Source organism: Pygocentrus nattereri, chromosome 15, assembly GCF_015220715.1.
Source record: "Pygocentrus nattereri isolate fPygNat1 chromosome 15, fPygNat1.pri, whole genome shotgun sequence".
In the NCBI taxonomy this organism is placed as follows: domain Eukaryota; kingdom Metazoa; phylum Chordata; class Actinopteri; order Characiformes; family Serrasalmidae; genus Pygocentrus; species Pygocentrus nattereri.
In genome coordinates this window covers 23,798,123-23,824,274 of record NC_051225.1, presented here as the reverse complement: position 1 = coordinate 23,824,274, position 26,152 = coordinate 23,798,123, and the positions used below count along the sequence as shown (strand labels likewise).

Genomic DNA, 26,152 nt, shown 5'->3' with positions numbered 1-26,152 from the left:
TGTTAAGTGAACTTGCTTATGCAGTTTCAGGCACTGTACATATCATTAAAATTGTCAGAAATATGTCACATAGCTAAAAACAGTGGCAATAAGCAACTTAAAGCCAGAATTTCTTCAATACTATTCACCAAACAAAGCACGGTCTTGGCTGATCAACAACACTTAAGGTAAGGGGGAAATGGTGTACTTTTTTTGGCCAAACTACTGCTTTGGAGGTGACTCAATAAAAGAGAGGTTATTTAATTGTTCCAGTGGGAAAAACTACACCTACTACACCCAGGGCTGAACAACTAGGAGAAAATATCTAATTGCGATTCTGATGACCAACATGGCAATTTTCTTTTATAAATTAAGGTCAAGATATTTTTTGGCCACAGGCACCACCATATGTACTTGTACTGCTTGAGTCTTGAACACTACACATAGTGAGCAAGACTGCAAGTTTGTTAAGGTGTGTATGCAGCACATGGGTATTGGGTTGCTTCTGACTGGTCTCACTCATACAAATATAGTATTATGGGGCCACATCCTACATTGTTACTACATTTTATTCTTTTTGTCACAGAGGTATCAAAAATGACTTTGTTCTGATCTCTGTTTGGATTGGCTGCCTTATATTTGTGCCGCATTTAAAAAGCAGTCAGAGCTCAAACACTCCTTAGAGCGTCGATATGAAAGGGTGAAGCTAAACTGCTGTAGGCCGAATAGGTAGATATATGTAAATGAATCAGTTCTTGTGACACTACAGAAACAACAAATTCAAATCGGGCCATTTTTACATGATTGTACACAAGTTTCCATATACAAACTGTATGGACAGGGTAGTGAATGGTACTTTTTAAACCCTTAACAATGTTTTCATATTACTTTAAGTTCTCTTATTTTTAAAAAATTGAGGGAAATTTTGTTAATAATTTGGGTTCTTCAAGTCTTACATCAATGTGGCTGATCATGTTGCTTATAATTTAAATCGCCGCTCTTGAGATTTTGTTATGAATTTTTGTTATGAATCTTTCAGCCATAGCTACATCAAACCCAAACAGGTTCTTCAGTAAAAGTAACTATACACATTTATGCAATTATATTATATTATACAATTACATACATACTCGACACCTCAACACATTATCTGAAATGTTTTTGCATTGCTAAACGATTCTTTTCTATAGAAAACCTTTGTTTCTGATTCTTTAAAGAACTTTTTAAGACACTACCACCAAAACGAGTTCTACTGTACAAGACAGAACCTTATTGATACTATATACAGCCCTTTTTGCAAAGAGCGTATACTAGTTTTGATAATATGCATACCCTCCAGTATTCCAGCGTCTTGTCCAGTACAGGGTATGAAGGGAAGAACACCAGCAGGCCATGTGGAACCACACGGCTCAGATTTACTGTCACAATAAAAAAAGAGGTGAATTGTTACTGAAAAGATTAATAGATTTAATTTGCTTCTTCATTTTTATACTGGCAGCCAAGCATTTAGGCATAACTGAGAGAACTGTTTAATTAAAATCTTACCAACAGTATTTCCTAAGGATGCCATGTTCTCAGGAACAAACCTTTGTGGAAAAAAGCAACATCATACAGTTACTTAGAATGCACTGAGAGTAGGGATAGGGGATATGGAAAACATATATCATGATACTTAAAGACATAAATACACAATACACTAAATGTATCACATTATTTTTGTAGCCAGACAACGCACAGGCAGTGTGACATTTAAACTCAGCCATCAAAAGCTATATACAATAATTTCGTTTTTCAAATACTGCACTACTTTTATCCATTTAAACTTTAAAATTATCCTCTCTTTGTAGTGTTTCCCACACAAAGTTTAAATTTCGCAGGTGCACCAAGGAACACTATATTGCCAAAAGTATTCGCTTGTCTGCCTACACATGCATATAAACTACAGTGACATCCCATTCTTAATCCATAGGGTTATGATATGATGTTGGCCCACCCTTTGCAGCTATAACAGCTTCAACGCTTCTGAGAAGGCTTTCCACAAGGTTAAAGAGGGTGTTTATGGGAATTTTTGATTGTTCTTCCAAAAGCGCATTTGTGAGGTTAGACATTGATGTTGGGCGAGAAGGCCTGGCTTGCAGTCTCTGCTCTAATTCATCCCAAAGGTGTTCTATCGGGTTGAGGTCAGGACTCTGTGCAGGCCAGTCAAGTTCTTCCACACCAAACTCGCTCATCCATGTCTTTATGGATCTTGCTTTGTGCACTGGTGCGCGGTCATGTTGGAACAGGAAGGGGCTGTCCCCAAACTGTTCCCACAAATTTGGGTGCACAAAATTTTCCAAAATCTCTTGGTCTGCTGAAGCATTAAGCGTTCCTTTCACTGGAACTAAGGGGCTAAACCCAACTCCTGAAAAACAACCCCACACCATAGTCCCCCCTCCACCAAACTTTACACTTAGCACAATGCAGCCAGACAAGTATCGTTCTCCTGGCAACTGCCAAACCCAGATTGGTCCATCGGCTTGCCAGATGGAGAAGCGTGATTCCAGGAAACACGTCTCCACTGCTCTAGAGTCCAGTGGTGGCGCTTTACACCACTGTATTCCACGCTTTGCATTGCACTTGGTGACGTAAGGCTTACATGCAGCTACTAAGCCAAGGAAAGCCATTCCATGAAGCTCTCTATGCTGTTCTTGAAATAATCTGAAGGCCACATGAAGTTTGGAGGTCTGTAGCGATTGACTCTGCAGAAAGTTGGCGATTTCTGCGCATTATGCGCCATGGAAGTGATTGGAACAACTGAATTCAATGATTTGGATGGGTGAGTGAATACTTTTGGCAATATAGTGTATGTGGAAGTCTATTTCAATCATTTAAAATCTTTTTGAGCTTTTTTTTTTATTGATCCCTTTCTTTTGATTTGATGACTAAATGAATAAAGCTCGGGCAAGGAAGGGAAGAGAAAACTGCTGGGAGAGAGTGAGAGGAGTGAAGGTGATGGTAGGAGAGTGAGAGAAATAGAATGGAGAAGGCGAAAGAATGAGAGAGAGTGAAGGTGGGTGTGGAAGAGTGAGAGAGTGAAAATCATGGCGTGAGAGTGAGAAAGTGAAGAAGACGGTGGGAGAGTGAAGGAGGTGGTAGTAAAGTGGGAGAGAGTGAGGGAGGCAATGGGAGAGTGAGAGAGAAGGCCATGACAAGAGGGTGAGAGAGAATGAAGACAGCAAGATGGAGTGAATGAGACAGCAGGACAATGACAAAGAATGAAGGAGAAAGTGGGAGGGAGAGTGAGAAAGTGAAAGAAACAGCATGAGAGAGTAAAGGAGATGCCATGAGGGTGAGCAGCACTTGCAAAAAAAATAGACCAATACACCAGTGATTCACACAGTATTTATTTAACAGATGAGTATTGACAATTATGTTCATGAAAAAGCCTCGCAAGGAGAAGAGACTGTTGGCTCAGGTACCCTGATGTGTGTGCAAATTCACAGAGAATTCTGCAGTCATTAAGCTACCTTAAACCTTACTGATATACAGCCCAAAGAAATGTCTGTTACTTAGAGAAGCTAGAATGTAAGCAGATTTTTGTTTTTTACATTATCCTTTAAAATGTTAACATAATCTTCTTCTTTCATGACCCCATGGACCTGAACAAGGTTCCCTGTGCCTGAAGCAGCAAAACAGCCCCACAGTATTATGTTCATGGCGTCATAATTGATTCAGAATTATCATTCAATCAACACACAGGCAGCAGCACTAGGACAGCTTCGCAACATTGCCAAGATAAGAAATGCCCTGTCCCTCCGTGATGCAGAAACACTAGTACATGCCTTATTACTTCCAGCCTAGACTACTGTAACACACTATTGTCAGGATGTAAGAGTAGGAATTTAAGCAAACTTCAATTAGTCCAAAACGCTACAGCCAGGGTCCTCACTAAAACTATAAAATTTGATCATATCAGTCCAGTGCTATCATCACTTCATTGGCTGGTTGTTAAATTCCGTATTGATTATAAAATTCTTTTATTGACATATAAAGCCCTACATGGGCTCGCTCCTGAGTACCTACAAGACCTTATTTCCCATTATGAGCCATCACAACTACTCAGATACCAGAGTGCTGGCTTATTAATAGTTCTTAGAATTCATAAGGCTGCAGCTGGGGGAAGAGCTTTTTCTTATAAAGCCCCCAAACTCTGGAATGATCTTCCAGAAAATGTTCAAGACTCAGTTTAGCTTTTGGTAGGTAATGTTCCCCCTTAGATAAAGGCAGCAGATTCAGGGGTCCATGGACACAGGGAGTTATAGAAACTGAGACTCTGGTGCTGTCGTCCCGCTGCTCGCACGCGGTCACTCAGGTTTGTGGATGGTGGAGCGGAGGGTTCCTCAGTTCTAAGGGAGTTTTTCCTTGCCAATGTTGCCCCTGTCTTGCCAGCCGGAGAGGGGGGGGTTAAATTTTTTACATTCTTGTTAAAACTTCCTCTTTTCTGGAATTCTGTGAAGCTGCTTTGTGACAACATCCGTTGTAAAAAGCGCTATACAAATAAATTTGATTTGATATTATGTTCCCACCATGTTTGAATGTGGCAACTGTAATTTTAGGGTTGAAGGCCTCTCCCTTCTTTCACCAAGCAAAAGAAACAACCATGTGCCCGAACAGCTCGAGTTTAATATCATGAGACCAAAAGACAGACTTCCAAAACTTATCCCCATATGCAAAATAGTCACGGGCAAACTTCAGTCTTGTTTTGATGTGTCATTGTAGGCGCAATGGAGCTTTCCTTGGGTGATGACCTCAAAGCCCACCATGATGAAGAACAATCATAACAGTCTTCCGTGAAACTTCAAGTCTAGAAGAGGCCACTTGAGCAACAGTCATCTTGGCAGAGATCCAGGCATTCCTCTTGATGTTTGAAGAAAGTCAATCCTGCTTTTGTGACCACACCCAGGTTTATTTCTAACGGAATGTTTCTCCTTGTACTTTGCGATGACGAAATGTAAAGCTGCTCTGGACGTGACATGCTTGGAAGGGGCAGTAGCTGTGCACTTTAAGATGGGTATCCATTAGCTTCTTTCTGAGGTCGAGACTTATTTCTTTGCTTTATGGCATGACGAAATTACTTGTTACAAGGAATGTACGAGTGGTGCCTGTCAGTCTAGCCTTCAAGTGCTAGCAGACTTGTTCATTGGAGTTCACTGTTGATTGATTACACTACAAGTCAGATGGAGTTCAGGTGTGGTTTGAGGGCATCTGAATATAAGAACCAAGTGTATTTGGTCTGGACTCTCCAGGAAGGTACATCTCTGGGACCAGGACTGAGCACCCCTGATATACAAAATGCCCATAAAAGCATGTTGTATTTCAGTAGAAAAATTAATCATGATTACGATTAAATACCTGAAGTACACATCTAGTTAATCATGCTCAACCAAGACTTTCTAAGATTAACCCAAATATAGATAATCTTTGTCTCAAGCTCCTGCCACGTTATTACATATGTTCTGGCTCTGCCCTGCTCTGAAATCTTTCTGGCACTCTATATTTGACTGCTTCTCCTTTATATTGGAAACGAAAACTGAACCTTGTCCCTTGATTGCAATGTTTGGTGTATCACCTAAAGACTCTAATGTTCTAGCTGTTTACTTTGATGTCTTTGCTTTTTGTGCTCTTTGTGCTAGACGTCTTATTCTGATGCAGTGGAAAAGCTCCACTCCACCTTCATTGGACCGTTGGCTTAACAATGTTGCTTTATTTCTCTATTTGGAAAAAATTAGACAGACTCTTAAAGGTAAAACACGTAAATTCACTCATACCTGGGCCCCCTTTTTTTCTTTTTTCTCAGAGTTCAGGCAATCTGATGTCCCAGGTGGATCACAGTAACCCCCCCCCCCTTTTTATTTATTTATTTGTTATTATTATTTTATTTATTTATTTTTACTAATTTTTAATTTATTTTTGTATTTATTTATTTATCTTATTTATTTACCCCCCCCCCTTCTTCTATAGTAACGTTTTGTTATGAATGTGGGCGATAAGTGACAGGGTGGGTGAGGGTTGGTGTGGGTGGGTGAGGGATAGTAGGTGGGTTAGGTGGTTAATGGGAAAAAGAAAAAAGGTAATGTAATCAATCTCTGCCCTGTATTGTTTTTCCTATCCTGTTAATCCAATAAAGAGAATGATAAAAAAAAAAGAAAATCATGCTCAACCTGTTTCTAAAGTATAAACCTCTATGCTAGAATAAGTCTTGTAATGTAATTTATTAATAAAATAAAATAATAAATGTTAAAAAAAGGGGGAAAACGACGACACAGACCAGGCCACCACTGCTGTGTTTTCTTTTCCCAGAGTGGAATCTTAAGGTAACTTGACGCTCTAGGCAGGTTGTTGCAATACCTCTTAAGTGTAGCCCCTATTCGTATGAGATGACTAAAGCTGATGTAATACAGGGAAATATCACAGTGTGCAGTTCTTTACAAACTGCTAGAGAAAGATGCACCCACCTCTTGTCAAAAGCTGTGCTCAGCTGCACTCCATCCGGCCCTTTGTCGACAATGCTGACGAAAATCTGGTCCTGCTGAATGACGTGAGGGTTCTCCAAACACACAGGGAAGGGGCTACAGAGGAAACAGCAGCGCAGGGATGAAGAAAAGAGAGAAAATGTGTTTGAGCTTTGGATCTCTTACAAATTAAGGTTTTTAATTGGTTCTTGGCTTGGACATACAGCTGAAACAAATAGCTTTAAATGGTGTCAACACTTTACATCACATGGAGGTTCTTCAATACCACATCATTTGGTTCATTAAAGTACCATTCAATAAAAGGGATCATGACATCCTGCCTTCCGCCCGAAGACTGCTGGGATAGGCTCCAGCATCCCCACGCGACCCTAACGGAGAAGCGGCTTTGAAAATGGATGGATGGATGGATGGACGGATGACAACACATCATGATAACTAGGGATGCACTGATACCACTTTTCCCCCTTTCGGATACCAATATCTGATCCTTGAATATCGGCCAATACAGAGTATCAATACTGATACTAACTAACTCTATATAACCTAATTAAATTATATGTCCTGATAAACGCTTTTTAATGGTGGCCTTTAGTTTTTTAATATAGGATTTTTCAGGCCAGCTGACCTTTGGAACCAGCGGACGGACAAACCTGGCTGGTGGGTTCCTATGCTAAAGGATAAACCAAACATAAAGACATTCAGGTAAGTGGCTCCCATTAGTATTTTATACTGTGTGTATGTTGCATTGTAATATACACCCAGTATACACTCACTAGCCACTTTATTAGGTACAGGTTCATTTCAGTTGCTTGTTGACACAAATAGCTAATCAGCCAATCACATGGCCGCAGCTCAATGCATTTATGCATGTAGAGGTGGTCAAGACAACTTGTTGAAGTGCAGACCGAGCATCAGATTAGGTTAGAAAGGTGATTTAAGCGACTTTGAACGTGGCATGGTTGTTGGTGTCAGACAGGCTGGTCTGAGTATTTCAGAAACTGCTGATTTACTGGGATTTTCACACGTAACCATCTCTAGGGTTTACAGAGAATGGTCCAGAAAAGAGAAAATATCCATGGAGTGGTATTTGTGTGGATGAAAATGCCTTGTTGATTTGAGAGGTCAGAGGAGAATGGGCAGACTGGTTTGAGATGATAGAAAGGGAACATTAACTCAAATAAACAACCAAAGGAGGAATGTGAGGAATGTTTCCAACACCTTGTTGAAACTGTGCCATGAGGAATAAAGGCAGTTCTGAAGGCAAAAGGGGGTCCAACCTTTTACTTTTACTGTACCTAATAAAGTGGCCGGTTAGTGTATATGTAACATGCTGTTGAGATCCTTCTATTAAAGAAGAAAAAGAGAAAGGTAAAGGGTTATTTGTGCAATGCCATAGAACAAAACATTTTGGTTTCCATGTCTCTAATGAACTGTCCACGGAAAGGTTCTTTAGGGAACCAAAAACAATTATTATATGATATTACACAAAGAAGCCTTTGCGCAGTCTGAAGTCACAGTGACGAAAACAGCCTGTTTAATTCGAAGGCCTAAAGAAATGTGAGAAAATAGTTATGTAAAAATTAATTTTGCCTGTTTTTGGAACATAAACACATGTTACAAGTGGGGGGGTATTTAAAAAATGTAGAATATGGGAATTTAAAAGAGTTCTTTAGGGAACCAAAGGTTGTTCTTCTATGACAACCGTTCTCAAAATACTTTACTTCAAGGCCCCTTTTGTGGATAGTCAGTGCCACTGCACCGTGTCCTCACCCACACTCATCCCTGTCCTTGTCCTCCTTGACCCTGCTCATTAATTTCACTAAACAAACAAGGAATGCATCTTACCAGAACCATGTCCATCTTATGAACTTTCTTCATAGCCATCACTAACCTGCCATGGCACTGCTCTACCACATTACAGATAAGTTGCTATTAGGCTCTGGATGGCCACAAATCTGTGACTAGTTGGCACATATATTAGATTTAAAAATTATTTAATAACTTTTTCCTTTTTTTAACCAAGTGCTACCTTATTGATGTGGCTGAAGCAGATTTAATAAACTGACAAAACTGAACAATTACTTCTGAAAGTTTTCTGCAGCACACTTTAGTGGCCCCTGTAGCCCCCAGTTTAAGAACTGCTGTTTTATGCCTTAATCTAAAGAAACTTTTTTAGTACTTTTATCTCAAAAAAAGGAAAGCAAAAGCAGTGGCCAGGACCTACATATGCATTTCATAAGTGAAAGACGAGAGTGGTGAAAGGGTCCCGCTGGTCAGGATGATGCAGCGCACCTCCTGTCGGAGCAACTCTTGCATGCTGTACCCAGGAGAGAAACACCAGTAGCTCAGCACATTCCCTAAGAGACACATAGATGGCCGTACATTTACAGTGCAGTCTGTAAGTAACTGGACATGGTGGTTTTTGCGGTTTTGGCTCTGTACTCTAGCCCAGCGAATTTGAAATGAAACAACAGGTATCTATATTAGTTATTAATATAATTAAACAATATTCATTGCCATTTTTATGAGCAGTTACTACATAGGAAACAGGACAAAGAAAGTAAACATCACATTTAGTAGATACCAATCAATGGTTTCAATACCAATTTATGCAATCAATTCTGACCTCAATTCTGTGACTCACACGCCATATACTAATTACTTTCCCTTGTAATGCACTGCCAGCCCTGGATTGCAGTCATTTTCAGTTTCTGCTCATTTCAGGGGTTTTCAACCATCTTTCTTTCAATGAGTGAAATGTTGCAAGCACCATTCACTACATTTTGAGCCATCTAGTTGGATCATTATGTCAGACCATTATGTCAGTCCTGCAACTGCCTTAGCTTGTGAGTAATGAAAACCTTTTTGGTCATGCACTGTACAGAGCCAAAACAACACTATTTTCTATTTAAAACAATACATAAAATTAACAATCATGAAGCTTGAATTTCTTTCAGTTGTTTCACTACCACCCTAGTTTGAACTGACCCTCATACCTTGTTTCTTCACAGAAGAAGATGCCCATACATCAGCGCTTTGCTTTTTCTTGAAGTTGCTTGTGTCGGGATGAATATGCACCTGAGACAAAACAAGCGTTTCAGCTTCAGAATAAGGCTGAGAAGTCACTTCTGCCATAAAGCAGAGGATGTTTCATAGATCTAATAGAAACATTTATAATCATGACACACCTTGAATTGCTGCATGCTGCTCCCCTTTTCTGATTGCTTACTGCCCTCTGCAGGTTCCACTGAAAACACCAACTAATCAAATCAAAAGAAGTACATCAATTTAAAAAAGAACCTTCATCTAATATTTCACTCAAACCAAACATTGATCCAATCATCCGCATTATTGTAATTGTAATGCAAACAGTTTCTTTTACTGAAGACAAACATAAAAAAGCAGCACAGTTACTGCATAACAAACTTACCTGGATTATATCTGCAACCTTCTGCAGTCCGCTGGTGTTGAGGAAGATACCAGGCTCTGGGTCAAACAAGAGTTATTTTCTGCATCAGTATTAAGTTTGTGGATGTGAACAATACATGCACTGCATGAGCCACATGTGCTAATCTACTTACTTCCGGCCAAATATCCTGTGATCTGCTCCATCGCCTCCACAACTGCCATTTTAGTGTCATAATTTACATGTGCCTTTTGGAAAAGCTCATAAATGAAACTGAAACAGATCAAAAAAATAATAATGTCTACAACAAAGAAAAGGAACATTTATAAAATATTTAAACATTCAAAAAAGCCTTTGCACTTAAAGGGCTTATCATGCAAAATTTTCCTAAATGTTTCTAAAATAAAAAAAATAATAAAACAAGTTTAATGTAATATGTACACACCGATAGAGTTTAGAAATGTATCAATCACTCACCGGCCCATACAGTCCATGTAAAAATTATATACAAACCTGCCAGGCTTAGTAATTCCCTGGTTATTTGAGGGCATCTCAAAACTATTTATGGCTAGCTCTAGGTCCATTAAAATTTCTGCAAGACAAATCAGAACTCATTACAAATCAGGAAACTACAAATAATATACAGAATTTAAAACATGTTTAAACCTAACCATACTTTACAAAAAAAATTAAAAAAACAAAACCATTTCAGTGTCGGAAACCACATAAGTTTACTCAAGATTAGTTAACAACATGATTTGACACAATGAGCACAACCATTTAGTTTGCACAATCCTATTTATTGCCTATAATTTGTTATTATTATTATTATTATTGTTGTTTGCTATATATGCCTGAAAGCTCTACTAGAAAGTTAAAGAAACAAACTTCACACACTCAACATGGCTTGGCTGATTAGCAGATTACATTTAGGGTAAAAAAAAAAAATCTGCCAAAGTACCACAAATAATCACTACAAACAAAAATACAATGCATGTTACTCACGTTTGATCTTAGCAATGGTTGTGATGTCCAATTTCAGTCCTGTAAAAAGAGCACAGAGCAAATTTGAAGATACAAAGAAAATACAAAGAAAAAAATGTATTAATTTCCTGTTCTACACTTTTAAAAGACAAACCTGAGTTTAGAGATTCAACATTAAAATCTTCTGAAGGGTCTCCTTTTCCGACCTCGGCCGCCTGCTCCCTCAGAAGTTTGTCCACAGCATCAATAGCTGAGGTCAAATCATAAGGAGTCAGGTCGAACGAAGTTGACTCTTCACACATCTTCTCCTGTAATACAGGACAAAGATTCTCCTCAATTAAGATGAATAGAAAAGGCTATAGTGTGAAATGCTAGTTATCGGTTCAGCAGAGCTACAAAGAAATAACTAATCCTCACCACGTTATGTGCCTCATCAAAAATGACAACGGCTCCTTTAAGCTCTATGTTGTGTGCCCGGCGACTCTGTGAGAGAAAGCGGTTCATTACAATCCAATGCCACCGAGTGACTGCTATAACAGTTAGTAAATGAGCACAATCCTCCTTCTCCCGTGAAACACATTAAGGAAAAAGAAACACTCTTCTCACCTTTGGATCAAGGAGGTAGTTGTAGGGCATGAATATGATGTCAGCATGCTGCTTCAGAGAGCGGGACAGATAATATGGACACACTCTGCAAAATAATGCAGTTCACAGAGCAAATGTTCTAAGCTCTTACTAGGTCTTTCGTGAAGACAGAAATAACAAATCCACATCCTTTAATATGAAGAACATAAAAATATTGAATGATAACCCAGCTGCACAGCAAATATTTTACATGTTCTCTTTTTACATACAGCTTGTTTAAAGGGAAATTCCTTTTCTTTTTTCAAAATTTCTCCATAACCACTGAAATGTAAACATTCAGTGTAGTTTGACGTGAAATAGTTAATTGTAGAGAAACTCGGATGTCTTTTCAGTGGTGGTGATAGAAACCAGGAATCATGAGGTCAAGCCATTTTATTTATTTACTGACTGGTGTATCTGCATGTTTTATGAGATTTTATGTGTAATGTTGACCCGGTAAAATAGCGATAAACCCCCCAAAAAATCTAGCCTTATGACATCCTGTATGTACCTCTCAGCCATTATTGTGTTTTTAAAGCAATACTTTAGAACAAAAGTTTACCTCAAAAACATTCTAAAACACTGTCTGAGGCATCATGCAGGGTATTTGTAAGCATTTCATGAAATAGTTTTCTGTGAGGTAGCTTTCAGAGGCATTAAACACTTTCGGTTCCCATCACCACCACTGTAAACAATTCTGACTCTGTTTCTCTAGAATGGAGCATTTCACCACAAACTATATTTAATGACTTTGTCAATGTTTTGGCAAAAAATGGTGAGCTTAACTGCAGTTGAAACTGAAGCCGTGTCTGTTGGCTGTTTTTATTTTCCACTTTAAAATAATACCATGCTGCTGACATTTACACTGTTTAGTAATTTCTGAAAACGTGGTTCACTGCAATTATTTGGGAATAATGTTAAATCACATCACCTCTACAATGGCGTTGTAATAGAGCCAAACTGGATGAACCCACTTTAACAATGGATTTTCATCTAGATGTAATTTAGATCAGATCTGGACCTACCTAAAATGAATTGATCAAACTCTTCTTGCAAATAATTTTCTAATTTTCCTTCCTAGTAACATCACTGAAATATTTTATTCCTTGTAAACTACTACTGCAGTTTACTGCAGTTTAGATTTCAGACATCCATACCTTTCCTTTTTGCCAGTTTTCACAAGATCTTCAACATCCAAAATGGAGTTCATGATGTCTTTGTCAGTGCTCTTCTCTAAATTTAGACATAAACAAACACATAATATACTTTTAGAAATACAAGTCACTTTATCATTTTAATATTTTTCCAAATATCTATTTTAATTACAAAAATTACATTTCTTACCATCAACATTGTTGTAGAAGACACAAGAGCGGGAAGAAACTTTTGCTCGGCACATATGGACCTGAAACATTATAATACAATATGATAACATTAAGATACAATTTTACAACACTATATTTACCATAAATTTAATCTCACATTTCACATATTTCATGTCTGTCGTTTCTCAAACTGGTTCTCAGGGCACCCAAGACTTTCTTTGTATTGAGAGTTAGGTAGGAGCAAAGCTGTGGAGAATCTGGAGGGCTCTGAGGACTTGTTTAGAAAGCACTGACATAGATCTGAAACAAACATGGGGAGAGGGTTAAACCTTCAATGTGTTTTGTTTTTAAATGCAAAGCACTTTATTTGTGCTTGGTTAAAGTAAAGGTTTAGGTCTTGGAAATCATCACACGAAAACCACAGAATATTTTCTCTTTGGACCTTGCTAAAATGGGGCAAAATATAGCTGGGTGACCAAATATACTTTGGGGCACCAAAGTATAGCCTATGTGTGTGGTAGCTAGTTTTGAAATAACTACAGCTCATACCTTGACATGGTTGCTTTCCTGTTTCATTACATCTTGGTTAATACACAGCTGTTCTCTGGACCCTAGAACGCAAACCTTTGGCCTGTAATTGAAACACAGACGATGATTAAAGAACAAAATCTAGATTCTGCCCTCTATAGCACAAACAAAAGTGCAACGGTAGCTTTTTGTTTTCTCACATCCCTTTAAAGTACTGACCTGTAAGATGTGTTCTTCAGCTCACTGATGACTTGTGTCAACTGGGAATGTGTCCTGGATGCATAGATGATTTTAGGAATATCTGTGTAATATGCTACCCAGAAGACACAGGGAACATTATATTATTAACCAATCCATAAACGCCTTTTCCTTCTCATGTATTGTTCCCCAATGCTTGACCAAATCTATCAGCTAAATTACATGCAGCAGTAAGAAGGTTTATTTGTGCAATCAAATATAAAACTACATGTAAGATGGTATGATTTGCAAACTTGGATACAAAAATGACCTCTTGCCTCTTCATACCTGGTACATCTCCATCAGTTGCTGTTGTTCCCCACGAAGACAGAGGCCTATCAGGAAAAAGTTCAGCACCTCCCATTTTCTCTGCAATCTTGCGGGCAGATATGGAGTCCTTGAAGTATTCCCTCCAGCCAAGCGTTGCACAGAGCAGACACAAGGTTTTGCCTGTGCCTGTTGGACTTTCAAGAACTCCATTTACTTTCTGTAACATTAAAAACAGTCTATTACTACAAAGGTGGTGGATATGAAACATTCAACCCTGAAAGTTCAGTGTCATGCAGGGTCAGCTCTCCGCTGTCCATATAAATACAATGCATGTCGAAAGGTATCCAGACTCTTCGTCTGATTAGTCTGATAAGTGAACTCTACTACTTTAAGGTGCACTAACTGCTGACACAGGTGTTCAGTTCCACACACACAGCTTGCAAGATCTCCATAGAAAAGCAACACCAATAGAACGTGATTGTGCAGATGAGCATAGGGTCACTATACCCAATGCCAAGCATCAGCTAGAGAGCTGCTAGCACTAAGTGAAGCCGTGGCCCTGCTCCGGCATTTGGTACAATGTCACAAGGTGTGGTATAAAGCCTTTCCAGAACAGCAGAAGTTGATACAGGAGAAAATAGTGGGGCACATTTCCTATCAATACCTTTATTTCAGAAGAAACGTCGGAGGAGCGGGTGTCTACAAACATTTGGACATATAACGCTAGTGTATGTGCATTAGGACATGCCCACCAGGGATGTGGCCATGTGAGACTTACACTGATGCTGGGACGGGAATAACGTTAGAAGTGGGAAGTTTCTTGTATTCAACTATTTATGGAAATCGCAAGATAAACATCTAAGGCCAAATGAGCCAAAGTAATAAAACATAAATGACACTCACGTTTTGCAGGCATTCAATCACTTTGCTCATGTAGTCCTTCTGGCATGGATACGGTGTAAAAGGAAAATCCACAGTAATTCCTCTTAAAGTGAGGGGTGGCATCGTGCAGTGTCCGCGCAAGCACTTACACACCGAATAAACACGTGCCTGAATGCAAACGATTATTAGCTAAAGCTTCTCGTCACTTTAACCACTTTTTGTATCTACAAGCTTTCAAAACAACAACTCTATATGCTGCTATCGCGCCACATTTCTTCGTCATCTTCTTTTACGTGCTGCCGAAGGGCATGTAACTCGCTTCTGACCCCTTAAGTCTGTGCAGCTCAACTACACAGCGTGCAGATCCTTGCATGGTCACAGTGTTTTTGGTATTAGTCACACGAACAAGACCACCAGAGTTTGAGAAAGTCATGTTTGGAATTCCAGTGATGACCATTCTCCAACCTACAGTTTGCCTAATAAACCTTGTTACCTCATGACAAGGTTTGATAATTGCACATCTAAGACAATGTAATAACCTAATAATAAAACAACACACACTTGCAAACTCTTGTTCAAACTACATATTTTTTTTTCCTCAGCGACCACATTAAATAAATCCATGGTTGAATCCTGGATTATCTGTCTTTTTTATCATTTAGTACTGCGGTTGAGGAGATGCTGCAGTGTGGTTGCAGTTAGGTAAAATGGCACTGAACAACTTTTGCCTACTCAGATCAATAATTACCAACAGAGGATCCAGCGCTCAAGAAACACAACACAGATCAGCACCCTGGAGAACAAGGATGAAGGAGTTTGTGAAGATCTTCAAAAGCAACAATTTGATGGTAAAGAAAACAAATGGATCCTCAAACAACTTCTCCAGAATTTCTGGCCTCACCTCTCACTTGAAGTGATCTTACTTCAGACATATTCTGAGAACCAATTCATTCAAAAAGACCATTATACCTGGAAGAGTTGAAGGTAAAAGAAGAAGAGGATGACCAGCAACAAGATGGATGTATATAATAAGACACATCATGAACCAGTCATTAAGAAGCCTAAAGGCCTAAACAGAAGACAGGATATTCTGAAGAACATACATCAGATACGTTTAATGCCTCCAAAAGCTCCCTCACAGAAAGTTATTACATGAAGTGGTCACACATAGGCCATCTGATGCCTGCTATATTGTTTTACAATAGGTTTGAGAAAATATTTTTGCCTAAAATGTATATTTTTAAAATTCATTCAAGGTTGGGGGGGGGGGGGGGGGGGTACATGCAGGGTGTTATAAGGAAAAATAGTCCCCAAAGGATACCTAAGGATACCTATTTTTTCTAGATTTGTTACAATTTTACAAATATTATACAATCCCTTTTCAAATAAAAATAGAATGCAATGATATGCAGATCATGTAAACCATATTTTTAAAAGAAAATAATACAAAGACAACATATCAAATGTTGGAACTGAGAAATTTGATTGTTTTTTTTAATATATATGTCCATTTTGAATTTAATGCCAACAACTTTTTCCAAAAAAGTTGGGAAGGGGGCACTGTGTTTGTCACGATTGGCCCCTCCTAGTCCTGTCCATGTGCGTCTGTTAACATGTCCATGTGCTTTCTTTGTTTTGATTCCCAGTCCAGCCCCTGTGTTTTCTGACTCCGCCCCCTGATTGTTGCCATCTGTGTTTCAACCTGTGTCCTGTTATCCCTAGTTAGCCCTCGTGTATTTAAGCCCTGTGTTTGCCCCTTGTTGTTGTTGGTGTTTGTTTGATTGTGCTGCTTGATTCTTGTTTGAGGTTCTGTGTTTCTGTTCGTCATGTCTGTCCCACGATCCCTCCGTGTTGGCTCTTTGAACCTGGGCTGTTTTGACCCTAAGTATGGATTTGCCAAAAATAAATCTTGCTTTTCTCAGCATGTGTGTCCGTCTCCACGTTACAGTGTTTCATCACCTTCTTTTAACAACACTCTCTAAGCATTTGGGAACTGAGGAGACCCATAACTGTAGTTTTGAAAGTGAAATGCTTTCCCATTCTTTTTTGATATAGGATTTCAACCGCTCAACAGTTCTCCTTTGTCGTATCTTTTATTTCAAAATGTACCAAATGTTTTCAGTAGCGGGCCAGTTTAGCACCGGGACACTTTTAATATGAAGCAATGCCACTGTAATACATGCAGAATTTAGTTTGGCATTGTCCTGCTGAAATAATCAAGGCCTTCCCTAAAAAAGACAATCTGGATGGCAGAATATGTTGCCAAAACATGTATATATTGTTTCGCCCAGAGGACACAGTGTCCATGTTTCAAAAAGAACTTCAAATTTTGTGTGCCAGACCACAGGACACTTTTCCACTTCACCTCAGTCCCTTTTAAATGACCTTGGGCCCAGAGAAGGTGGCAGCATTTCTAGATCCTTTATGTGTGGTTTCTTCTTTGCATTTCAGAATTTTAACTTGCATTTATGGATGCAGTGATGAACTCTTTTCACAGACAGTGGTTTTCAATAGTGTTCATGAGCCCATGCAGTGATTTCCACTAAAGAATCATGTCTGTTTTCAATGCAGTGCCCCCTGAGGGCCCAAAGATCACAGCCAGCAAAAACTGTTCCTTGTCCTTCCATACAGAGATTTTTTAAGATTCTCTGAATAACTTAATGTTATTATGTGCTGTACATGTGTACAGTCTTTCACAGAGTGGTGAGCCCCTCCTCATCTTTACTGCTGAAAGACTCAGCCTCTCTGAGATGCCCTGTTTATATACAATCATGTTACTGACCTGTTGCCTGGTGTTTTTTTAGCATTACACAACTTTACCAGCCTTTTCTTGCCCCACCCCAACTTTTTTGAAACGTGTTGTTGGCATCAAATTCAAAATCGGCAAATATTTTTCAATAAACATTACAATTTCTCCGTTGTCTTTGTACTATTATCAGTTAAATATAGGCTTTACTAATTTGCAAATCATTACAGTGTCCCACGTTTCTTGGAAATTGGGTTGTATATAAAAACTCAGAAGCCACATATAGTTCATTGATCATTTTGGATGGTAAATAAATTGACTATCTGCCACGCAGTCGTTGCAACCCCCAGTTCCTATCACCACCACGATTAAAATATGTTCCTCTGCAATGAATCATCAAATATTAAACCACGCCGAATGACTGTTTACAATTCAATTACTGAATTATGGAGAATTTTTGAAAAACTGGTGAAATTCCCCTTTACGTAGCTCTGTAACCTGCTATTTTTGTACTTTTCTCAAGTTTTTTTTTTTTTTTTGGAAAGGTATTTTTACTTTCATTTGAGTCACTATTTCAGTAAAGTAACATTACCTGAGCATGGGTTTAGGCTACTCTACTCACCTCTGGAAATAGTCAATAGGAGGCATTCAATTTCAGTCGATAGCCTACACAGGTTTGGTGTAACTATAACTGCCTGACACCTGTGGAGGAACAGGTGCGAGCCTACATTTTCTGTACTTTAGTGGTTCAATATAAAACCCTATAAAACGGATAAGACTACGAAAAGGGTATAAGACAAAGAGTATTTACTGTTTTAGCTCGGAAGACACAAATCCTGAAAGTAGAACCTGTTCTAGCTCTTCTGTTCACTGCCTTTATTTTTCCTGCTCAGCGTTTCGTCACAACATGGCGACGTACTCAGGCGCCAGGGTCGATTTAAACGCCGAAAACATTCAGGTATGTAGCCGCGGGATACAATAACGTTGTGATTGCTAAGTGTACGTTTGGTTGTAATGGGTTGTTTTCTACACGTGGTGTTTATCTAATGGGAATAAAGAATGGCTAAGCTATAAACGCTATGTAAATAACGAGAGAAGCAGCGGTTCCTCACAGCACGGGCATTATTTACGAAGGAAGTGGCTAACGCTAAACGCCAGCTAGCTCGCTAGCGAGTCACACAAGGCAGCTAACCTAACCTAGAGCTAGATTCAAATACATATTCATTAGTTGATATAGTTAACGTATAAAATGATTACATTTTGTCGTTACTGGTGGCTGCTTATGGACAGTTTTTAGAGTCAACTACGAATACTTCATTAACCAGATAGCTGCGCATCTGTGTAACATTGCCTAGCTAGGTAGCTAACTAGCTAACAAGCCTGGGGACGCAGATTTGTTTCCCGCAAACTTTGCTAGCTAAGCTCGCTGCTAACCTGCTTTCACTTGCACTCTGGCCTGGGAAGGGTTTTGAGGTGAACTCAAAAGGTAAAAAAGCTGACCTAGCTCGCTGATTCTGAAATGCCAGGTGTTGCGATAATTTAGGCTTTTAAAATATGATTTATGATCTGATTTAAGACTTTTTTTAGATTGACTTAATTTGATACATTTCTAATATTTACCGCGAACTGCTTTTTGTAGTGAGCTTTATCAGGAGTCAAAGTTTGTCGGCCAGTCGTGTAGGTGGTCGATTAAATGAATCTAAAGCGTCCGACCAATAAAACGACTAACAAGTCTATCCTCTGTGTTTCAGCGAAACTGGAGCTATTTAACTATAAAAACAGGTTTCTCTTTTTGTTCCTGCTAGTTTGGTTTTAACCTGACAGAAGTGCTCATCGGTACATCTGGGTACATTCAAAGTGGCCAGCCGACTTCATTTGCCTTGATTAAATACAGCTTTACATATGTTTCCATGAAATTATACTTTTTCTTTGCTTTTTTGAGCTTTTAGTCTGTTGTCATACGTTCCAAGTGGCGGCTGTGCTGCTGTTGCCGTGCAGCACGTGGTGGACTAATCTAATCCTCTCCTCTCTGCTTGTAAAACCGTTCTGAACGTTGTTCAAAGGCCGCTTTCTGGACGGAGTTTTTAAAGTCCGGCAGTACAGTAATGTTCAGGGGTGAATCTCTGTCAGCAGAGAAATTTGGAACATATGAAGGTTAGACTGCTTTCTCAGCGGGTTTGTACCTACCTATTCGATGGATAGCAGGTCAGAGCTAATGCATACAACTACTGTGTTTTCCTGTTTTCTGTAAATTACACTCTTAAAAGATGTTTTTTTCAAGGCTTCATTAGTGAAGGGAATGGTGAAATGGATTCTTTAGGTTGATGTGGAAACGTTGTATGTGGTTCTATATAGAATCTTTTTGAAAACGGTTCTATTATAGCACAAAGTTCTTCTCTTGTAGCTTGTAATAGAGGAACTCTTTTGGTCCTATATAGCTCCATTAAAAAAAAAAAAGGTTCTGTATAGAACCTTGTACAACACATTCTCCATCAATCTGAAGAATCAGGTTCATCATGCAGTGAAGCATCTAAGCATACAGCGGTGTTATAAAGAACTCAAGGCCCTAAATAGAACCATTCACATTACTGAAGAACCATCTTTTTTAAGTGTGTATATTAATCACATTATTAGTCAGGTTGTTTTTGGTCACAGTTTAGTGTTCAATTAGCGTAGTTAGGCCAGATATAGGTTCAGCCTGGTTAACCTGGTGTAGTAGTACACAACATGGGTTAGGTATACCTTAAAGAAGTGAGGCTATAGTACAGTCTGGTCCTCTTTTAACCAGCCCTTTTCATTTAGGCACACAGTAAATATGATTTTAAAGGAATGGCTCAGTTACTCCATGTACATATTCACCTTTTTTATTACCTGGCTAACTTTGACCATTAGGTTACAAAGCATAGGATGGTTAAGGCTAAAACATCTGTGGCAATATCACAGTATTTTAACCTATTTAGCATATTTTAACATAGTGTTAATATAGCTAATCACTCAAGGCCTTCTCTAAAGATTTTTACTCTTTTTCTACCAGTGCGGGGTGAATACCATGGAGACCACTGGCGTGTGTGGTATAGAGGCAGGCACACGTGGACTTGTAGAGGGCAGCAGTTCCCCTTCCTCTCAGGATCACCTTGAGGAGTTTGAGGGTCTGATAAACACCTGCTGCAGTGAAGAGGTGCGAGGGGAGACACCTGGGAGAGAAGATTGTCAAATTGACCCCCTTGAAGGAGAACTGGACCCAAGCAGTGATCAGAACAAGGAGCAAAACATGTTTGGTAGGTGCTGTCATCAAAATGCTGGATATGTAACCATTTGAATGTTCAGACTGCAGTCTAAACATGTTGTTGAGCTTTGAGGAGGTAATAGATATAAACTGTGAAATAGTCTGAACAAAGTGGACTAAAAAAGCTATGTGTAGCTGTGAGCTTTTTAAGCATAAATTATATGATTTGAGTCTATGTTTTTGTAATCTGTTGATGATTGTTAAATACATGTTCTTATTACTGCATAGAAGCTTGTTTTCCACTTATGCATCATGTAATACTACTCTTCTGCTCCACAGGGAAAGAAGTCTTGCTACTGATGCAAGCCCTTCACACCTTAGCCACTCCTGAGGAGAAACTTGCTGCTCTTTGCAAGAAGTATGCTGACCTGGTAAGCAACTGTGTCTTGTGCAGTACTCCTACACTCTTATTGTATGTTGTAGTTGTATGTATAATTGTCAGATTAATCTGTTCTGGAGACATAACATTCATACACAGCCGCTGTGGATAAGGTAAGAGTGTGGATGTAGAAATGTTCTTTGGCTGCAGACTTGAAGATGTTTGTAACAGATTACTGTAATAGCAATAGCAGTGGTCATAAGTCTACCTGCTTCATTAGAAACATAATGGGATCTCACTGTTTGATAGCTGGAAGAGAGTCGCAGTATGCAGAAGCAAGTGAAGGTGCTGCAGAAGAAGCAGACGCAGGTCCTCAAAGAGAAGATTCATTTGCAAAGTGAACACAGCAAAGCCATTCTTGCTCGCAGCAAGCTAGAAAGCCTTTGCAGGGAGCTACAACGGCACAACAAGACCCTGAAGGTACAGTGCCATACCTTTCCTATACTAGATATGGATCCGTTCCGTTCCTTAGTCCTGTTCAACTTAATTTGAGTAACTGTAATGAGTAGCAAAGACCAGCTTTCACAAGTTAAGAAGCAAACCTTACTGTAAGGTCCTATCATGGCTAACAAAAGTGTTGTCTGAAATGTAGGTATTAGCAAACAAAGTATTGGTATGTAATATCCCTTTTTCGTTAGGAGGAAAATGCCCAGAGATTCAGAGAATATGAGGAGAGGCGCAAAGAGGCCACGCTTCACTTTCAGATGACGCTGAATGAGATTGAAGCGCAGATGGAGCGGCACAACACTCACAACACCAAGCTGAGGCAGGAAAATATGGAGCTGGCAGAGAAACTCAAGAAACTTATTGAGCAGTATGAACTCAGAGAGGAGGTAAGAAAGCAAAACTGTTTGCAATCCAGTCAACAAATGCATCATAAACTCTTCCTTCTGGTTAAAGAGTCCATCGTTTTTGTGAAGCACAAGATTAGAAATTGGAGAGCAAAAATTGAGACATGCTTGAGATATTTGCATTTACCAGATTTGATGAGTCTGAATGGTCGTATTTATGCTGTACATATTTAGGAGTGTGAACACTATTTAAAGTCTCAGAACTATGATTGAAGCTTTTTAAATTGTGTTGGCACTAAACATTTGCTGGTATTTGGTAATCTTGAATGATGTCAAGCAATTTGCAATTTTAGCAGAATTTTTAGAAACCAGAGCAGCTCTGTTATAAAGTAAGATAGAAGGTAATTATGGTGTTAAAAAATACATCAGCACATGCCTCGCTGGCACATATTAATCTTATTACCACTCATTCTGCTCACAGGATCCTTATTCTGGCTACATGCTTTATCTGGCTTAGTGGGGAAAGCATAGTGGCAAGGAAACATTACATTGCATTGTTTGCCATCCTAATTGGAAGGTGATGTGCTGAGAGTCTTGTGAGCTTGGAAGAATATTTTAAGAGCCTTTCACTTGTTTATGGTTCTCTTCTCTAATGATCAAATCTAGAAATTCTAATAGGGCTTTGTGTGATGAAAACATCAAGGTCCATCAAAACTAGAAAAATGAACACGAGACTTTTAAGTGTTTTTGTGATGAGATGGGTATGAATAAATGGCATGTTTCTCGTCAGCACATTGACAAGGTGTTTAAGCACAAGGAGCTTCAGCAACAGCTGGTTGATGCAAAACTCCAGAGGACAGCTGAGTTGATGAGAGAAGTTGAGGAGAAGCAGCAGCGAGAGAGAGAATTTGTAAGTAACACTGATTTAGAGCCAGCAGGTTTTTTTATTATTATTTTTTTAATAGTCCTGACTTTATTTGCAATTGGCATTTTAGTGTTAATCATGCTAACAGCAATGGGCACATTGTACAAGTAAGCTGACATCAGTGGTAATGTTTCACCACAATTAAACTGAGGTAGCATTTGATGTATGCTGTGTAATGTCTCAACTTAATCCCTTGATAATTATTGACCCATTATTTTTTTAGGTTGTGCCACAGCCTTGTAAGTCAATAATCACTTGATCTCCCTTCATTGTTCAGCTTCTGAAAGATGCAACAGAATCAAGACATAAATGTGAGCTCATGAAGGAGCAGGAGCTTCAGCTGAAACAGCAGCTTACTCTTTATATGGACAAATTTGAAGAGTTCCAGACAACCCTTGCCAAGAGTAATGAAGTGTTCACCTCTTTCAGACAAGAAATGGAGAAGGTTAGTAGCTCCTGGATCTTTTGTTAGTAAGAAAAAGAAAAGTATTCTTCAGCTTTAAAGAAGAACTTTATCATTCTTTTGTGTGACTGCTCTGTTACATACAGATGACCAAGAAAATCAAGAAGTTGGAGAAGGAGACCACTCTTTGGAGGACCAAGTGGGAGACCAACAACCAGACCTTACTGCAGATGGCGGAGGAGGTGAGTTCAATAATGAGTAACAAAATTTAAGCCACTACATGTCTGGAAATCTCAAACCAACAGGAGCTCCAGGTAGACTGAAATAATGAAACTCATTTAGCTTCTGGGCTTCCATGTGGAGAAAACATTTGAAGGAGTAACTTGAATCTGGTCAGGTCATTCCTTTCTAGAGGAAACTTGGATAGCAGTTAGGCTATTATTATTAGGAAATGGCTATTGTGGAAAAGAAAATTAGCAAAAATGGGGAAAAAATTTTTTTGGTACAGTGCTATTAGTGAGTGAATTATTTATAACTGTATAACTTATTATAGGTTTTATTTATCTTTTTCTTTTCTTAATACCATCTTTTGTAGAAAACTGTGCGGGACAAAAATTACAAAGCCCTACAAGGGAAACTGGAGCGTCTGGAGAAGCTGTGCAGAGCCTTGCAGAGAGAGCGCAACGACCTCAATCAGAAATTAGGAGCCCTTCAGGGTCCAGCAAAAAATCCTGAAGAGGAGGGGACGGGGCCTCCTGACCCCCAGCCAGAGGAGCCCTTAAGTCAGTCCCCAAATGGGGGCATGAATGGAGAGGTAGTAGGAGAAATGGAATGTTTGGTTCCTGAAACGGAGAGGCTGGGATTACAGCCAGAGGAGGAGCCAACCACAAAACAACTAGATGATTACTGAGGCACCCATTTAGGGACTTTTTTGTTTGTTGTTTTCCTTTTTTTGTGGAGCTATATATTTTTGTGTAATAGATATGATAATTAAGACTAAAACACACATGTATGAAAACTGCTCTGTACATTGGTAATTGGCTTTGTCATGAGCACTTTTTACTCGCTTTTTTCTACCACACCTGTATTTTCTTAGGAAATGGTCATGTGGTCCAAGGCGGCTACAGCTTTAGTGTTCCATGCTTTAATTAATTTTGATTTCTCTTCTTGCTGATCCGTGTTCTGATTGCAGATTTGAATTTTTATGATAATGTAGCTATCGGATCTGGCTTCTAGGATTGAAATAAACTGATTCAGATGCATATAAGGATGTTGAGAATTTGACATAGTCATGTGTAGTTAACTAACCAACTGTGTCCAAATAGCAATGCAAATACAGGGCATTCATAAAAGAGAGAGCTTAAGATGTCTTTATAGTTGTTGTTATTGTGATCCTAAAACCACAGCCGGGCTCTGTAGTCCAAATTAAGGAAGGTCTCATGGGTTTGTTCTTCCATTTCTAAGTCTTAAAAATACCATCTCAATTTCGTTTTTTATTTTCTTTTGAGAGTTTATTGCCTATATCTTTTCAGCATGGAATTCTTGGAGTTAAGGGCTAGTTTGCTTTTTAACAAGGCTGCTATAAACAAACTTTGGGACATGCTACTTTGATACAGTTTTAAAGCTGGAGTCCCCGCAGGACTATTTTTGAATGTGGCTGCAGTTCGACTTTTTCCAAAGCAGCTAAAAGCACTTAAGGACCGGCATTTTTAATGGTTTATAGCACTATTCTTTGAGAATCCTTCCACTAAATTCTATTGCGTTCTTTATTTTGGATAAACATTGCAGCAATTTAGCAGAAAAAAAATTTTCTTTGTGTTTCAATGTACAGTAAACAGAGATTTCCTTTAAAACTCAACAAATCTGTATGGTAGGAAGAAGTCAAGGGTCACAGTGGTTTGTAAAATGGCCATTGGATAACTTTTTACATTGGATAACTATTTACAGAAGTGAAAGCAACACTGGAAGTTAGGCATTCTTGTGTTGTGTTTAGTATGTTTTTAGTGTACCATTAAACCTAGCTAGATTGAGGCAGTTCATGCTAAATTTAAAACAGTTTCTTAGCTCAACCAGTGTTTTTTTTTTTTTTTTTTTTTTTTTTTTTTTTTTTTTTTTTTTTTTTTTTATGGTCAGTCCATCGAGTGAAACAGGGAAACCATTTTTTCCATGCAGTGGCAAAAACTTTAATGATTTTTTTCAATTTAGTTGATTTTTGGCCCTGATGACTTGAAATAAGCATTTGTTTCATGTTTTCTAAATTATGTGGTTAAGTAGAATTTCATCACTACATGCCATTCGTTATGTTTGTTTTCATTATCCGTTGACAAAACTGCACATACTACCTTTCTGATAGATGCAATGTTAAGTTTTACCAGACTGATGCACTGCTAACTTTAAGCGAAACTGACTGAAATTAATCTATGTTCAAGTTCAAAAGGGGCCTTGACAACTTTGATACTTTACTGGAAATGCTGAATGTGATTTCCTTTCTTTTTCTTTTTTAATAATTAACTATGTGATGAACAAAAATAAAATGTACTTCAAGCATTACACTCAATGCAAATGCTAACGTTCTGTAGCTGTGAGCATTGTAGGTGTTGCTGACAATGTGAAAGTGTGTAGAAATCTGAACTGATGAATGTAGAAATGCATCACCCATGTTGCCAATGTCATGCCTAATTATGCAGACTTTATAGGGCACATAGCCTTAGAGCCCTCTTCATATCTCCTTAATGGCATGAACCGGGAAAACAGGGTGTCTGGAACATGTTCCCTCAGGTCAGTGTAGACCGACCCACAGGTCTGTGCATGTTCCCTACTGACCTGTGGTAACATTCCACGATTCTTATTCGACTTAAGCAAACACATTCCA

General features: G+C 38.8%; 2 protein-coding genes across 7 annotated transcripts in view; one reads left to right on the top strand and one right to left on the bottom strand.

The window, feature by feature from the left end:
• Positions 1-18,433, bottom strand: part of rtel1 (regulator of telomere elongation helicase 1) — a 28,715-nt gene extending 10,282 nt beyond the window's left edge. The window contains exons 1-21 of one of the 3 annotated variants that reach the window (XM_037545350.1): positions 18,119-18,226; positions 15,652-15,719; positions 14,772-15,543; positions 13,887-14,085; positions 13,581-13,674; positions 13,383-13,464; positions 12,853-12,913; positions 12,666-12,741; positions 11,491-11,575; positions 11,302-11,367; positions 11,039-11,192; positions 10,906-10,944; positions 10,414-10,492; positions 10,076-10,173; positions 9,925-9,980; positions 9,683-9,754; positions 9,491-9,572; positions 8,719-8,851; positions 6,477-6,590; positions 1,525-1,565; positions 1,312-1,397 (exon numbers count right to left, since the gene is read on the bottom strand). In XM_037545350.1, the coding sequence (XP_037401247.1) occupies positions 1,312-1,397; positions 1,525-1,565; positions 6,477-6,590; positions 8,719-8,851; positions 9,491-9,572; positions 9,683-9,754; positions 9,925-9,980; positions 10,076-10,173; positions 10,414-10,492; positions 10,906-10,944; positions 11,039-11,192; positions 11,302-11,367; positions 11,491-11,575; positions 12,666-12,741; positions 12,853-12,913; positions 13,383-13,464; positions 13,581-13,674; positions 13,887-14,085; positions 14,772-14,873 (1,719 nt within the window). In that variant the 5' untranslated portion in view covers positions 14,874-15,543; positions 15,652-15,719; positions 18,119-18,226. Of the gene's footprint in view, positions 1-1,311; positions 1,398-1,524; positions 1,566-6,476; positions 6,591-8,718; positions 8,852-9,490; positions 9,573-9,682; positions 9,755-9,924; positions 9,981-10,075; positions 10,174-10,413; positions 10,493-10,905; positions 10,945-11,038; positions 11,193-11,301; positions 11,368-11,490; positions 11,576-12,665; positions 12,742-12,852; positions 12,914-13,382; positions 13,465-13,580; positions 13,675-13,886; positions 14,086-14,771; positions 15,544-15,651; positions 15,720-18,118; positions 18,257-18,307 lie in introns of those variants that run through there. The other 2 variants (XM_037545352.1, XM_037545351.1) reach the window with 2 other exon arrangements.
• Positions 18,268-24,542, top strand: txlng (taxilin gamma). 4 transcript variants are annotated; one of them, XM_017716617.2, is made up of 10 exons: positions 18,268-18,285; positions 18,390-18,454; positions 20,531-20,774; positions 21,062-21,153; positions 21,411-21,581; positions 21,800-21,994; positions 22,743-22,862; positions 23,155-23,322; positions 23,427-23,522; positions 23,876-24,542. In XM_017716617.2, exons 2-10 carry the CDS (start codon positions 18,404-18,406, stop codon positions 24,188-24,190), a joined length of 1,452 nt encoding a protein of 483 aa, XP_017572106.1. In that variant the 5' UTR covers positions 18,268-18,285; positions 18,390-18,403; the 3' UTR covers positions 24,191-24,542. The 4 variants fall into 4 exon arrangements, with proteins under 4 accessions (XP_017572106.1, XP_037401251.1, XP_037401252.1 ...); XM_037545354.1 differs by lacking the exon at positions 18,268-18,285 and having other exon boundaries at positions 18,322-18,454; XM_037545355.1 differs by lacking the exons at positions 18,268-18,285; positions 18,390-18,454 and adding an exon at positions 18,877-18,982.
• The last annotated feature ends 1,610 nt before the right edge of the window (positions 24,543-26,152 follow it).